This window comes from Sarcophilus harrisii, chromosome 1 (genome assembly GCF_902635505.1).
Source record: "Sarcophilus harrisii chromosome 1, mSarHar1.11, whole genome shotgun sequence".
NCBI classification, from domain to species: Eukaryota; Metazoa; Chordata; class Mammalia; order Dasyuromorphia; family Dasyuridae; genus Sarcophilus; species Sarcophilus harrisii.
Genome location: NC_045426.1, coordinates 222,307,690 through 222,325,002, shown reverse-complemented (window position 1 = coordinate 222,325,002; position 17,313 = coordinate 222,307,690). Strand labels below are relative to the sequence as shown.

The following is a 17,313-nucleotide window of genomic DNA, read 5'->3' as shown; positions in this document are numbered from 1 at the left end:
ACTTTAATTTTAAGTTGTCAATGCATCCTGAATAACAACTCCCATCTTGAATTCATAAGAGATATAACCTTTTAAATTAGAGTTCTGATGAGTTTTTAATGAAAACAGTAAAGCCCTAATTATTGCAGAAAATACAGATTAGGGAAAAAATTATGGTCCTTTAAGACATGACTGAATCTAAATTCCTAAGCACCTGGTTGTTATTTACTGATAAAAGCAATTAGGAAAGAAACCTGGTGCCATGCACTACTAGATTGATGGCTGACAGAAAAAAAAAGGAAAAAAAAAAAAGATGTGTTTCCCACAACTGCAGAGCCATCTGGGTACAGCTGTCACAAAATAACATTCCTGAGGACCAAGTGCAGTTTTAGTCACATGCTGATGTTTACACACGGATGACACAAATTATTTCCTCAAGTAGACTGGGTAAATTTTTATAATGCCAGGTCCCAAGATGAGACATTATAGGAATAATTCATTTTTTAAAAAATGGCTTATTCCACAACATAAAGCTTTGGTCTTCTTCTGATAGTCTATAATCTTTTTTTTTTTTTTTTCTTTTTTGGAGGGTGGGAAGATAGTGACTTTCTCTAGTCTCTACACATCAGTGTTTGAGTTGTATATACACATGCACATATATTATACATATACATATAAACATAAACATAAACATATATATATATACACATTCTCTCAATAGAGTAGTATATTTGGTTTCAGAAAAATTTATCTTCCTAAGTTCAAATCTGGTCTCAGACACTAAATATCTTTGTGATTTTGGACAATTCACTCAACTCTATTTGCCTCAGGTTGCACATTTCTAAAATGAGCTACAGAGGAGAATACAAAACTACTCCAATATCTTTGAAAAGAAATTCCCAAATGGAGCCACAAAAAGACAAAGATGACTGAAAATTACTGAACAATTACTGAGTGCAGATAAATGTACATGTTCACATACATATGTATTTGTGTGTATATGTATATATATATATATATATATATATATATATATATATATGTGTGTGTGTGTATACCCACATATTACCTCATTTGATCCCCATAACAATCCTATCGTATGGTCAGTATATATTTTTATACACCTTTTGCTGCTAAGAAGATAGACAAAGGATTCTGTTTAATATGTATTTTTAAAAATTATTCATAGACAATTGTGTTCTATGTACAACAGTCATGCTATACCAGTAGAACGATGGTAATAAAATAAGATGGGGCCTTTTCTTTTCTGGGAAGCTTTCAGCAATAAAGGATATTTGAAATTCTTTGAAGAACTCTTCGCCTTATGTTTAACTTTGGGTCCAACATAGCATCTATCAGTACTGCCTATCTCAGATGTACAGACTGATATATAAACTCCTTGGATTTTACATACAAATGCATTTGGAAATCTAGGCAATAGACATTCTTCATCCATTTTGCCTTTCTTGTATGCATAGTAAAGTCAAATTCCTTTGAGAGGGTTTATCTTCTAAAAAACTTTGAAATGTTTGGGGGGTTGATGTAATTCATGTAACATCATATAAAAAGCTATCTTTTTTTTTCTTTGCCTGAGATAGCCTGTATATACTCATGATGCAATCTGGATTTTTTTTTCCTTTTCATTTGTTTAGTGACATTTCTACTATATGAATATCCAGGATTTTGATATTATCACCAAAATGTGGTGTTTGCATTGTCCTTGATTGAAAAAAAAGTTTAAAGGTTTTTTTTTTCAATTTTTAAAACCATTTTCCTTCTATCTATTAGTCTTCCTTCTATTTCTAGTCTTAAATACCCTTTGTTTGATTTTGCTTGCCAAAATGTCTTTGAACTGCTTTTATTCTCTCTTATTTCTGAACATAATTAACGTGTATTAACATGTATTCGACACACAATATATTTACATATGTGTGTATGTGTGTGTGAGTGTGTGTGTATGTGTGTATATGTGTGTTTATATAAAACTAAAACGAACTAGGAACTAACTCTTCAGACTGTCCAATTAACAAAACATCATATAGTCTATATAATAACCATTCTTCATATTATTCTTGAGGCATAGTGAAGCAACAGAGTGCCACTGGAAAATTACGGGGAATAAGGTCTTCCACTTGTAACTACTTGAGAGCTCAGTGAATAAAGTGCTGACTTTAGAATTAGGAAGAATAGAATTCAAATCTGGCCTAAGATGCTTCCTAGTTGTGTGACTCTACTTCCCTTCTATCATCTGTAAAATGGAGACAATAATATCTATTACCTCCCAGGGTTGTTGTGAGAATCAAATAAGATATTGGCTCCTTAGACTTTTTTCACTTAAGACCCCCCTTTTTGTCTTGTGACTCCAAGTATATAAATCAATTATTTACTGATAATAAATCATAATTTTGCAACCCCACATTCAGTTATGACCCCATATTAGGTCACAACACACAGTTTATAAAGCTGAGCTCTATAGCATTGTTTCATATTATGCTTCAAGAAAGTATACACCTTTTTATGTCTCATTTGCTATTAATAATGATAAGGTCATCAAATAACTTCTTTTTTTTAATCTTTTGAGAATTCTCTTATTAATTTGATATAAACATAACATTTACATAAAATTCGAAGACATATTGTTAAAGCAGAAATTTTTAAATATCATGTTACTCAACATAGACATTTGCTTTTAATACTCAATAAATAAAAGACACAATGGGATCTGTCCATTCAAGTAAATTGTATAAAAGTAAAAATGATTTCTATTATATAATTTTCCTTACAAAGGTTTGTTCTCATACCTTCATTTAGAATGTAATTTATACATGTGTAGATTATAAAAATACAGATTTTATAGAAATGGAAAAGTAGACATTCAAATCAGAAGCTACTGACATTTTCTCAGTTGTTATTTAAAATATTATGGTATATTTTTTCCCAAGTACTACTGTCTTCCCTTCCCTCAGATATCTTGGGGATTAATTGTTTCCCCCCAAAAAACAACAACTATGCCATCTGTTACATAAATCTCTTCTGTGTACATTTGATCCAGTCTTTCACATCATTTTTATTTTCTCATGAAATTTCCAGGACTATTATGTTAGACTCCATATATTGTCATTGATTTAGAAAATATTGTAGAAATCCTTAGGAAGGACTTATCTCCTCTCCTCCATATTTTAATATTGCAATTTAGTTTTTAATTACCTCATGATGATATTAGTTATTTTTAGCTGTTGCCCCAATCATTCCTCTCTTTTCATGGCTGCTCTCTTTAGTCTGACTTCCACCTTTCTTGTTCAACCAAAATTATTTTCTCCAAAGTCATTGATACTTTCTCACATGCCAAATATAATGTTCTTTTTGTCAATATTCATCGTTCTTGATCTCTCCTGCAGCCTTTCACATTTTTGATCATTCTTTTTATAATATTCTCCCTTGATTTCTGTAACACTACTCTATCCTAGGTTTCCTCTTACCTTTATAACATCTCTCATATATGCCTTCTCTTCTATATGGTTCCAGTGCAGGCTCTTACAATTTTATACTGAAATTACTGAAATAATCTGCAAGTTGATCTACTTACCTCAAGTCTGTCCTTACATCAGACTGTAGCTTTCGAATTTAAGTCCCTAAAGTCCATTTCTGATTAAGTCATTTGCCACCATTATCCATTCATTAAACTCCAGTGATTCCTTATCATCTTGAGGATCAAATATAAGATCCTCTGTCATTCAAAAGTCCTTCAAAACATGACTCTCTCCTACATTTTCAGTCTTTTTACACATTTCATATCTTTTTTTTTTTTTTACAGTTTTCCTTTCCCTAGTGTACTTGGCATTTAATGATGTTGGTCTCTTTACTCTTCCTTGTTTGAAACATTCACTCCATATCCTGAATCTGTGCATTTTTACTGGTTATTCCCATTCCTGTAATGCTCTCTGATCTCATCTATGCTTCCCAGTTTCCTTGACTTCCTTTAAGTCCCAGATAAAATATTATACCATGAGACGTTACTGTTAATAAACTTCTACAAACTCCATGCATAATATTTTTTAAACAACTTTATGTAAATTCTAAGCTTGGTTTGTCTTTGGTTGCTATATTTCTCCACTTATCAAGGAGGTCAAGTATAACCTGGCTGAGGTTTTTAGGCTTTTGGGGTTTTATTGATTTATATTACTAAACTTAGGAAAAGATTATAATCTATACACATATTTTCCCCCTTTTCCTTCCTATTTTTCAATTGCATATTTAATTCCAGGTTGGAGTTGCTACAATATTATACCATATCTTCTCTCTCTCTCTCTCTCTCTCTCTCTCTCTCTCTCTCTCTCTCTCTCTCTCTCTCTCTTTCTCTCTCCGCCCCCCTCTTTCTCTGTGTGTGTCTGTGCCTTTCTGTCTCTTTGTTTCTGATTTTCTCTGTCTGTCTCTCTATCTTTCCCCTTCTCCTTCTCCCTCTCTCTTTTTCCCTCTCGCAGTCACTGTCCCTCTCTGTTTCTCTCTCTGTCTCTGTCTGTCTCTCTCTCCCCTAGCTTTATAGTGATTTTGATTATTGTTTTAACAACTAAACAGTTGAGTTGACACAGACAATTCATTTGGAATAACCTCCTATCAGTAACAAAATAGAGTAAAAAAAATAGTTTGATATTGAATATGTGACTTTGTGCTCTCCATGTCTAATGTTTCTAATATTTCTGCTTGAACAAATTATTCATGACTTTCTATCTGAATACACTTTTCAAAATCTATAGATTTCTAAATAATCTATTTGCTTTTATCCTCTTGATTCATACTATTGAAGCATTGATTTTTGCCATTCTCATGCTAATCTTTACATTTCTCTTAATGTATATTAAAGAATATCTTGATTTAATTTTTATTGAGTTCTTTAGATAATTTTGCATTTACTTTCTCAAACTCTGAAAGAGAAATTATGGTCAATGATTTTTTTTACCTAATTCTTATAATGAATATTGTAATATAAGATGAACCAAATCTTTTTTTTTTTTTTTTTTTTTTTGCCTTTAGATATAAACTTAAGCAAAATTCGTCAACTTATTCATTTTCTTCTCCAAGGAGAACATGAGACCCATGTTTTTCTTAATGGAACATTCTACTACTTTCATATTTCATTTAATGATGAGAAGTTCAGGATCAATATGATTCAGTTTCTACAGTAACATAACTACTTAGTCTCAAATCCAAAGTTGATATACCTCTCCAGGAATTATCCTGGTGTGTTAAAAATGAGTAGTTAAACAATGCACAAATACAATTGTGAAAGACCACCTTCAGACCTTTTCTAACAAGTCAGTCTCAAGAAGAAGAATCTCAAATTTAGGATATAACACAATGCTTGAAACACAGCAGACTTAATAAATAATAAACACAATAAATATTTGTTGATTGAGAAGATAGGTTCATATTTATGTATCCTAAAATGGTTAGGTTATTAGTATTTTCTGCTCCCTTTCCCACTTCTTTGTTGCCTTCACTGTAGGTACAGAAAGGAGTCAGAAGGCTAAATGGCAAGGTGGATAGATCATTAGACTTGGTTTTAGAAATTCTTGATTTCCAATTCTGCTACCGAGATATATTGATTATGAGACCCTAAACAAGTGACTTAACCTCTTTAACTCTCAGTTTCCTTAACAAAAAAATGAAGATAATAGGTTGTCATAAGGACCAAATGTGATAACATCTGGAAAGAAGGTTCAAAACTTTAAAGTGCTACATAGCATGACTTCAGTTATAGAGAATTGAATAGAACAATGTGCCTAGTATTAGGGAGATTCCAATTCAAATCTAGCCTCAGATACTCATTTCATAATATATATATATATATATATATACACATATATATATATGTATGTATATGTCTTTAAACAAGTCTCTTACTCTCTTCTATGGTTTCTTCAAGTGGAAAATGAAGCATATAATAGCACCTACTTCCCAGGGTTGTTGTGAAGATCATATGAGATAATATTTATAAAGCACTTAGCTCAATGATTAACATAGTAGACATTAAATAAATGTTATTTCCTCTATTCCTTTCTTCCCTCTTTAGGATGGAGATTAGTTCTGTTTATTTATGTTTATTTCATGGGCTAATATTGTGAAACAATTCATAATCAAGTGGCCTCTCTTCTAGATGGGAAATTTTCTATCCTTTGTTAAACTGATCTCAAAAATCAGATAGAATCTATTGTGCAAGATCTTTTCTCCATGCACCAAGCTCCTGACAGAGCTTGTAGTCTCTCGGTGTAATTCCAAGTACTTGGGGACTCCTCCATGCATAAGGCATAGGGATAGCATTTTGTGAAGCAATCATAGATTGTGTAAATTGAGATATAGTGATTGAGAGTCAGGAGTCCCAAAGTTGTCTGTTCTAATCAGACCATATTTATAGTACTGACTTTAATCCTGGGCACCAAAGCATAAAATTGGAAAGGTCTGAAAGTTAATTTTTCAGCTATATATAGTTTTTGATGCTAGGAGCATCATTATACATGAGTAATCATAAACACACCAGGATATACCTTACAGGTGTAACTCAACTTTGCATTAAGTGCAGGAGAGAAGCAGATAGTCATTTTTCTTCTTATCCTTAAAGTAATCCTACCAAGTCACTGCATGAAAAAAAAGCAAACTAACATGATAAAGTAGGGAAGAAAAGAGAGAAGGAGCAGAACTATTTTATAAGAGATGAAATTTTAAAAGATTCTTTGAGTCTTCTAAGACTGATGTTTTGTGACTAAAATAAAATAACCTTAAGTTTGAGTATAGTAGTAGCATTTGGAATAGAATACCCAGTATATAAAAGAAATAAGCCAGAGAGAAAGAAATATGATGATGATAATAAAAGACATACTATTTTCATTAATCAAGAACATTAATATTGTATGTAATAAAAACTAATATCTTTGGTTAATTCATGTTGAGTTAATCCTTTTCATAGAAAAAATGGGAACCTAAAAAAAAGGTAGGACTTTACTAAACTATGTAATTTATTGTTAATAATAGCTAAGAACACTTTAGGATTGGAAAGCAGCCAATCTTTATTATATCCATATTTTAAAGAATTTCTTTGTGTAATTCTAGTAATTATCAACTAGCTAGGTCTACTCCAGTAAGAGTAAAAATAGTTCTGGAAAGAAAATATTAGAATACCTAGATGAGTGCACAAATGATAATTATATATCAGTTGAATCAGAAGATTTTAATAGTAATTTTCTACATTCTAACTTCCTAACATTCTTTGAAAGAATAAATAAAACAACACATGAAATAACACTGAAAGCATATACTTTAGGTTCTGAATTAAATTTTTAAGAAAAATTTACAAAGGATTTTTAAAGAAAATCTGTAACCTAATAGTGAGAAAATCAGATAATTACTTTAAAGTGTTCACTATGCTACTAATAAGAACCTCCTGCCTAGGTTCTTGTAATCATATTAAATTTAATATGCATTTGAGTTTACAGTTTCATATGTAATATCATTTCCCTTTACACATTGAAATGTTTTTGCTTATTTATATTTGTCACATTGAACATTTTAGAATAGAAAATTTAATGACCTTAGGAAAATAATTAATTTCCATGGTATTCAATTTCTCATACATAAGGAGATTGCACTTTATGATCTTTGATATTTCTTCCCATTCTTAGATTCTGTATTTTTATAATTCTTAGTTCAATCATTATTGCTTGGAAATATTTTTTTTCTAAATGAGATCTTATTTATTTACTTTCATTTCTCATGATTCTTCAAATAAGCTGACTGTAATGTCTATGCTTGTTTTCAATTTTTCTCTGACACTTCTGGAAATATAATTCCCTCTCCTGACTGAGAATTCAATGTTTATGCTTTCTTGTATATTTAGCTATACTTTCCATCTTTTGTATAGTTACTTTTATTGAGATTATTGATTTCTTTTGAAGTTGGGAGAAACAACTAATCTGCGATTTTGGTACTCATAATATCTTTAAAGTTTTAAAGCTTCACTTCTTCTATAAAGCCCTCCTTTACAGGTCCAATTCACAATGACATCTTCCTTTTGTAAAGGGGGATTGCCAAAATACGTAGTACACATTCTAGCATTTTCATTTTATTGTTTTCAAGTTTTGAGGTTCTTATCTTATTAACTCCATAAACAAAAGATGGTAACTTTTTTTTTAATAATTCTCTTTGTACCTCTTACAAAAATTTACACAGCTAGCATAGCTTTACATCGCTAACAATAATGTATTAATTTCTATTCATGCACAAAGCACTTTAAAATTATTATTTCAATTTTCCTTACATTTCTAGGAGATAGGTGTTCTTATTAATTCCATTTTATAGATGAGGAAACTGTGGCAAAAAGCAAACAAGAGATGTGCCCAAGCTCACATAGCTAGTTAGGGTCAAAGGCAGCGTTTGAATTCAAGTATTCTTAATTCTAGGGTTGGCATTCCCAGGACTTCACTGTCTAGCTGCTTCAAATAGGCACAAAGTAGGTAACTCAATCAAACCTATTAAAACAGAAGTATAAATAAATAAGATGCAATGGTAAATTCTCAGTTTTATGAATTGAGAAACATTTATTAAAGCTTTATCATGTACCATAACTAGACTACATGCTAGGAATACAAAGGTAAACGAAAAAGAATATATTTTCTCAAGAAGCTTGCAGTCTAATGGTAGACTATATATATATATATATATATATATATATATATATATGATAGATAGATAGATAGATAGCAGAAACTACACATTAACCAATATCTAACATCCTATACCAAAATAACGTGGAAATAGGTTCATGATTTAGACATGAATGATGATACAATAATCAAATTAGAAGACAAGGGAGAATATATCTCTTACATCTGTGGAAAAGAAGGGAATATATAGGCAAAGAAGAATTAGAGAACATTAAAAAATGCAAAATGGATAATTTCGATTATATTAAAAAGTTTTTGTACAAACAAAATCAATGTAGAAAAGATTAGAAGAGACGTAGAAAACTGGGAAGAAAATTATATCCAAGGGTTCCCATAAAGGCCTCCTTGCTAAAATGTATGAAGAACTGACTCAAATTTATAATAATATAAGTCATTCTCCAATTGATAAATGATCTAAATAAATAATAAACAATTTTCAGATGAAGAAATTAAAGCTGTTTTTAATCATATGAAAAAAATGTTCTAAGTTACTAGAGAAATGCAAATTCAGACAAGTCTGGAGTACTACTATGCACTTCTCAGACTGATTAAGATGACAGGAAAAATAATGATAAACATTGGAGGGGATGTGGAAAAACTAGGCTACTAATACAGTTTTGATGGAGTTGTAAATTGATCCAATCTTTCTGAAGAACAATTTAGAATTATGTCCAAAGGGCTATCAAATTTTATATACTCTTTGATCCAGCAGTGTTCCTACTGGGTCTGTATTAAAAAGGGAAAAAGAACACACAAATGCAAAAGTGTTCCTACTGGGTCTGTATTAAAAAGGGAAAAAGAACACACAAATGCAAAAGTGTTTGTGGCAGCCCTTTTTGTAGTGGCAAGGAACTGGAAAGTGAGTGGATGTCCATCAATTGGAGAATGTCTAAATAAGTTATGGTATATGAATGTTATGGAATATTATTGTTCTATAGGAAACGATCAGCAGGATGATTTCAGAAAGGCCTGGAGAGACTTACATGAACTGATGCTAAGTAAAGTGAATTGAAGAAAGAGAACATTGTACACAGCAACAAGATTATGTGACAATCAGCTATGGTAGACCTGGCTCTTCAATAATGAGATGATTCAGGCCAATTCCAATAGATTTTTGATGGAGAGAGTCATCTGCATCCAGAGAGAGGATTATAGGGACTGACTGTGGATCACAGCACAGTATTTTCATCTTTTTGTTATTATTGTTTCCTTGCTTTTTTCTCGTTTTCCCCCTCTTTTGATCTGAAATTTTTTTTTTTTTTTGTACAACATAGTAGGTGTGGAAATATGTTTAGAAGAGTTGCACATTTAACTTATATTGGATTGCTTGCTATCCGGGGAGAGAGGAGGTGGGGAAGGATGAAGAAAATTTTGGAGCACAAGAATTTTCAGAGGTGAATACTGAAAACTGTCTTTACGCATATTTTTAAAAATAAAAGGATATTGTTATTTTTAAAAGGCATTACATAATCCACAGACTCAATGAATTATGCTGATGTATCAAAAAAGATTTAAAATAAGTAACTTAGTATATTCACCTTTTCACAAGTATTACAATTTAAAATACTGAGCTATGCAGAACTGAAAAAATATTGTCAATTTGGATCACTATTAGAGTCTATAGAACAATTCAAGTAACAATTCTATGAATCTTGCTTGACCATTGATAATTTATGAATGAATCTCCTCATCCATCCTTATAGTTATTTACAACATAATTCTTCAGATCTTCTAAGAAATCGGTTTACAACCCTCCTTCCTACATTATCCATGACATTTCAACATGCCACAAATACCCCTAGTTTCATTTTCAGATGTTTCCAACATCGTGTCATAGTTGATAACCAGATTTTAGAATATATTAAATAGTTCATCATCTCTTTCCAGTAATATATATCCAAGAAATACTGAAAATAGTGTCTATGTTGCCATGATGTCAAATGTCAAAAACATTTACTTTATTTTTTATAGGAATTTGTTTAAATGCATTTTGCATGGAAAAGGGATCTTCATAAAATGTCCTGTTAACAGTATTCTTAATGTAAAAGTTTAAAGACCCTTTATGTTGCCATACTGAAGTTTAAATTGTTATCAACCCTCCTGTTATTTATCATATTGGTAATACAAATAAGAGAATACTCTGTTAATATTGTCTTCACATTTCATAGTGTCCTCTCTTTTTGAAATCTCAGACTTTTCTCAAAATTAAAATAATAACTATATTAAAATAAACATATCAAGATTGTAATTAAAGAAATTGATATCATGTGGACCTTATATTTTAAATGTTGTTATAAACTAAAGAAAATATCTTTCATATAAAATTGTACTACAATTTATTGTGAAGGATTTTTATGACAGTTTAAATACATACATAAATGCATATAGTAAAAAGTTAAAATTTTCTGATCTGTACATAAACTTACCACTATCTAATATTAAGCTATTTTAATAAGATGTTGTCCTATACAATATGATAGGATAGTAATATATGCACACATCATATACCAATCATCAATCTGTTCCTTCTTTAGCTAGTCAAATTTAAAATTTAAGTTGTTTATTTGTCACAATATATTTTCAAAAAGAAATATAAATCAATATTGGTTCATTTTGTGTATTTTTGAGAATTAAAATAATATCCACAGATTTATTTTTACCAATCAATATGGCACATAATAAAAACCTAAAAAGCTGAAAACAACTCATTAAACTAGTTGCTTAGAAAATCATATGAATAAGAAAGTAATATCAATATTTTAAAAATTAATATTTTAGTAAAAGCAATTTTGAACAAATAAAAAATAAATATTTAATTATTTCATATTTTTATCCTTGTAAATGTCTTTTGTGCATGTTTTATAACAGTAAAATAGTAAATGAATTATAATTTCCTAAAAAAAGTCATTATTTTACTGAAAACTCTTGGGACACTGACACATGTGACTTGTCCAAGATCACTCAGCTACTATGTCTCGGGCCAGATGCTCCACGCCAAAGTACCTTAGTGGTTACTTATATTGAACTGAAATCTGCCTTCTTGGCAATTACAAGTATTACTTCAAATTCCTCATGTTCCCAAGTAATAGACAATAAAAAAGCATCAACATATCTTTGTGAACTATTTCAGAAGCTTCAAAGAAAGTGATTGATATGTGTGGTCTGGGTAATTCAGGGAAAAAAAGCTCTGGATTAAAAAGAGTTTAAAAAACTTAACTTCAATTCCTTCATCAGATATTTGCTGACTTTGTAAAAATTGGAAAGTCATTTACTGACAGGATTTTGATGAGGATTAAGTAAGAAAATCTAATATTTATATATCTTTAAGTTTTGCAAAGTGATATACTTTGCAAAACTTAAAGATATATAAATTTTAGATTTTCTTTTCATTGTTGTTAATAATGTTGATGATGACAATGATGATGAGTTCACTATGTTCTTGGTTTTATCTCTTTGCATTTGGGGGTAAAGAGAAAGAAACACTCAGAGTAGTAGTATGATATTGTTGAGCCACTCTTAACCTTACCAGCCCCCATCCAGTATATCTTTGATTAGGTCCATCCTCTCCCTCCTAAGGGGACGACTTTGTAAATCCCTTTTAAAGGACACTTTTATAATGTCATGGGAAGGAGAGAGAGACTCTACAAGTCCCTGTAGTCTGGGTCCCTGGTGAGTCTGATGAGCTCCAGTTAGAGCTAAGAAAATTGTACAGAGGCAGTGGCCCTGAACTGTCCAGAGGGCATGATCTGACTCCCAAGCTTCATACCTTGTGGGGATATCATACAATAGCTAAACTGGGGAATACTCACTGGATCTCAAATTTGGTCTGTGTCAGCCAGAGCAGCTTGAAGTATTCCCTTCCACCCTCTCACCTTACTGGCTAGTAAGTGACAAAGACACTGTGAGATATTTCCATTGTGATGATGCTCTGATATAATAGGTTTGGGATCTCCTCTTGTCTTCCTGACCAGCTTCTCCTTGGTTTCTCCTGTTTAGTTTCTCCTGACCAGAAACCATCCTTAGTGAATGCAAACGCCTCAGTCTGCCTACCTATACAAATCCAAGTTGAAGAAAATGACTCACTATGACTTCTGCTTGGATTTTCCTGTTATAAGATTTCAGTCTTGCATATTTTCTAAACCTGTGTGGAAGAGATTTTTTTAATTGCTGTAGAGGGAGTTAGATGTACCTCTTCTTTCTTCACTATCATCTTGGATCTACCCATTCTATGTGTTTTGTTTAATTTGTAGGTACTTTCTGTGTGTTTATGCTTATATGTACATAGTCTTAAATATGCACATTTATATACATAAGTAGACAAATAATACATATTTATAAATATATATACATATGCATGAACATGCTTATCTATATGTATAAAATATACACATATTAATAGATTAAATATACCTAAACATCATATGATCTGTAATATTATGTATATAATATATGTTTTTCTATATAAGTAAATACATGTATATGTATCAATCCATGTACTGATGAACATCTTCCATATAAGTGATTGCAATTTATTAGGCATATACAATTTATATACATATTACATATGAATATAGATATTATATGAATACATATATATTTGTGTGTACGAGTTCCTATACATGTTTCTAGCATGTGAACATTTTATTTTCCCAAAAGAATGTAACACTTTTGTAGACAGAAATTATTTCATTTTTATCTTTCATCCCCAATGTCTAGTCAAGTTGCTATTATATAGTAGGCATTTGATAAATCTTTGTTGAAAGATTGATCAGATACAACTAATTTTATCTCACCTTTTTTTTATTGTTTACAGACATTAATTCTAATATTTCTGATTATACTCAGGTGTGTTTAGAAGTAAGAAATATTGAATTATTTAACTTAAAATAAAAAAATGCCTCTGAATATGTACAAGATTCCTGTCTGCTTCAAATATGCTTAATTATTGAAAGAAGTCTGTATTTAATATATATGAGAGAAAGTTTACAACTTGCTTATTAATCATGGAATAATAATAAAATAGATGCCAAGTCAGTGCTCTCTAAGAACTACTATTTTTTTCCATTTCAATGTAATGTATTTCCTCTTATTTGAAAAAAAAGAAAGAAAAATTAGATACATTCATTATAACTCTAGATTATAAGAAACCCTTATTTCAGCTTTTTTGACTATTTTTTTGCAATTACAAATGAGAAATTTCTCTTTTATCAAACTTCTACAAGGTTTTTTCTTATATGAGGTATAATTTTCTCTAATTAGCCTATGCATTCCTCTTTACTGTTTATAGCTTGCCTGCTGAAAACTTCTTTTTAAAAGAGCATTACCATTTTCCCTTTGAAAATGGCATTTAAGATCGGATCTATATATCTATGTATCTATCTAGATCTTATAGAATTCATATGTGTGTGTATAGAAGACCAGTATTCTTTCCATATAATGTTTCAATTTTGATATAATTTATTTAAAAAGTATAATCATTATTTGGCATAGTTTCCCCATTCTTATGCAATAAAGAGTAAATAATTGTGTTACAATTATTTAACAAGAATTATTGTTGATTGAAGAAGTGCAAAAATTGTTAATGGCATTTTATTTATAATCTGAAAAGATCTCAGTAGAAATTTTTCCAAATTTTTTAACAAGGCCTGTTTTTGTTTTAAATTAAAGGATAAGTTTAAAGATTTTCACTTCTCATTGGGGGAGTATCTTCCTTGATATATCATCTATGAATAGATTTTTTATTTATATCAATTTAGAACATTCAGTATATTTCATAAATCTTAGATAACATCAAGGGAAATAAAAGTAAAGCATTTATCTTACCAATGCTACACTATACAGATATAATGTCAATCTGCCACTTATTGAACAAAATACAAATTTCACAGAATCGGTTTTTTTCTTCCCCGATTTCAATGTTATTTAATGGAATAATAAATGGTATATTTCTTCCCTTAATTATATCTGACAGAATGTAAAATTATACTTTATCTTTATTTATTCAATATACAATATATGTATAATGCATTTGAAAAACTAGAATCTACTTTATTTTCAACTGGAAACCAATTTTAGAATAATTCTGAAAATTACATTTCTTTACTTAATATATACTTATAGTACTTCGGCAGGAACATGCAACAATTGCTAGAATTCATATTCTGAGTAGTTTAGTTTTTTTTTTTTAATTATAAAAACATACCCAGATGCTTTCTTCTTGACGATATTGCTTCCAGTTCCTTCCAGTATCACTAAACATCAGGAGATAGCTTGTTACCCAATCAGAACTCCCATATCCACCTTGGGTAGCAATAGCAGTGATTTCCATTCTGTCACCAAGATCAATCTGTAGCCACTGATACTTATTTGACACAAGTGGAGACCAGCCACCAGCTCCTTTTATGGGGGGAAACAAAAAAAAAAATAGTAAAGATTACACCATGAATTCTTATTAGTAAAGAGAAAATATCACTGAGAACAATTTTCATAATTGTGTTTAGGCATGAAACTTTAAGATTTTCTCATTCTCAAAAATCAAGATGATATATTTATTAGTTCATTAGGATGTATTACAAATACTTATGAATTCAATATAAATATCTAATTTTTAAGCCAATCAAGTAAAAAAAAAGAAATGAAAAACATAGAAATCTTAAACTTTTATTTTTTAGGCTATACAACATCTTGACACGCTAACTCACCAAGCTGTTGGTGAAAGTGTGAATTAGTACTATAGCTTTGGAAAGCAATTTAGAATTAAGGAAATAAAGTGAATAAAGTGTTCATGCTCTTTGCCTTCAGAGATTTTAATACTAGTGATAGTACTTGTGTACACTAAAGAAACCTTTGAAAAGAAGCAAGTCTCCAAATATATCAACATTACTATTAAAAACTTTTTTTTGTTACTATCAGAGAAGTGGAAACAAAATTATTGCACATTTTCTGGGGAATAGTCAATTCCCCAGATGTATTGAAGATAATATAATATGATTACATAATAAGAAATGATGACAATACAAATTGCTCTACTGACCATAATTGGTTAACCATTCCCCCCAAAAGACAAAAAGAAATAAAAGTTAATTTTGCAATAATACAAAGACCACACATGGTACCAAATACAAACATTAGAGATCCAAGAAGATACCTAATAATGTAATTCTAAGATGAAAAGGATCTGAACAAGGTGGATGGTTGTGTGAGTGAAGAGAAAGGGATATATGCAAAAGATGTGGAAATAGAAATCATAAAATTTAGCAATTTAATGGACATATGGGTTGAGTGAGAAGAGTCTCAGATGACATAGAAATTGTAAATTTAAATTTAGAAAAATGGAAGAATGACAGTATCCTCAGCAGTGATAGGGAAGTTTGATAATATTGCTGTGCTATATAATACTTGAAGAATGTGACATTTACCAAGACACATGGAAAGTTGTGCATGTATGTACATATATATGTATACATTTATAGAGATGTAAATATAGATATACACACACACACACTTACTGATGGTGACACAGTGATAAAGTGTCAACTCTGCAGGCAGGAAAACTCAACTTTCAAATATGGCCTCAGATTCTTTTAGTTGTTTGATCCCAAGAAAGTGGCTTAAAAAGTTTGCCTCAGTTCATCATCTGTAAAATGAGCTGGGGAGGGAAATTCCAAATCACTTCAATATCTTTGCCAAGAAAACTCCAAACAGGATCATGAAAAGTCAGTCAGGAGTGAAATGACTGAACAATAACAGCAAAATATTAACTGATGCATAGTAAATTAATCAGAGTCAAGAAAATAATATGCACAGTGAATACAACAATGTAAGTGTGGAAAAAAATTTCTGAAGTGAATATTGAAATACAAACATGGCTTAAAAGAAAAGATATGAGAAAATACTACTATTCCCTCAATTTGCAAAAGTATGAGATCTAAAAGTATATCTTGTATATATTTTTATATTTTCTCAGCAAATTAATCAAGTGTGCTATTTTTTTCTTATTGTTATTTAAAAATACAATTTGTTATATGTGATAGCTTTCTGGTTAGGAAGGGAAATGGTATAATGAGAAATATGGTGATGAAATAAATTGAAAATATTTCAATAAAAACTTATTTTAAAAAAGAATAATAGAGAACTTTATAAGAGAAGGGAATAAAAGAGGAAAGATAATAAATATATTCCAATACCAGTTTAAAAAGTAGTCTATAAATATGAGTTTGAATTTGGAGATTTGAATTCGTACCATTAGGGTACCAATGGGTTTCCTGTAACTATTGCAGAGAATAACCATATTTCCATGATGATCAAAGCATCCTGGGGGTGTAGTGAATTTTACTATTATTTAAACTGTGCTTTCAAGTCATATAATGATTCTTCACATCTTGCTTTAACTGATACCACAACAACCATCAGGATTCATCTATTAGAGCTTTTTGATGAACTCCTTTAGTCATCATACTGAAAAAAAAGTCATTTAAAATTTAATTTTACAAGATTTACTTTTTAAGAAATTATTGAATAACACAAAATTCAAAGTATATTAAATATCCTAAGAAACTAAGTTCTCAGTAAATGCTCCAAGAAGGTCTATTTGATTTGATAGTTACCTGGAGAATACCAT

General features: G+C 30.3%; 1 protein-coding gene across 2 annotated transcripts in view; it reads right to left on the bottom strand.

Annotated features, from left to right (window-relative positions):
• The window catches only part of LOC100916704 (contactin-associated protein-like 4), a 604,589-nt gene that overhangs the window by 377,431 nt on the left and 209,845 nt on the right, over positions 1 to 17,313 (bottom strand). For both annotated transcript variants that reach the window (XM_031937658.1, XM_012542655.2), the window contains exon 3: positions 14,896 to 15,089. In XM_031937658.1, the coding sequence (XP_031793518.1) occupies positions 14,896 to 15,089 (194 nt within the window). The remainder of the gene's footprint in view (positions 1 to 14,895; positions 15,090 to 17,313) is intronic.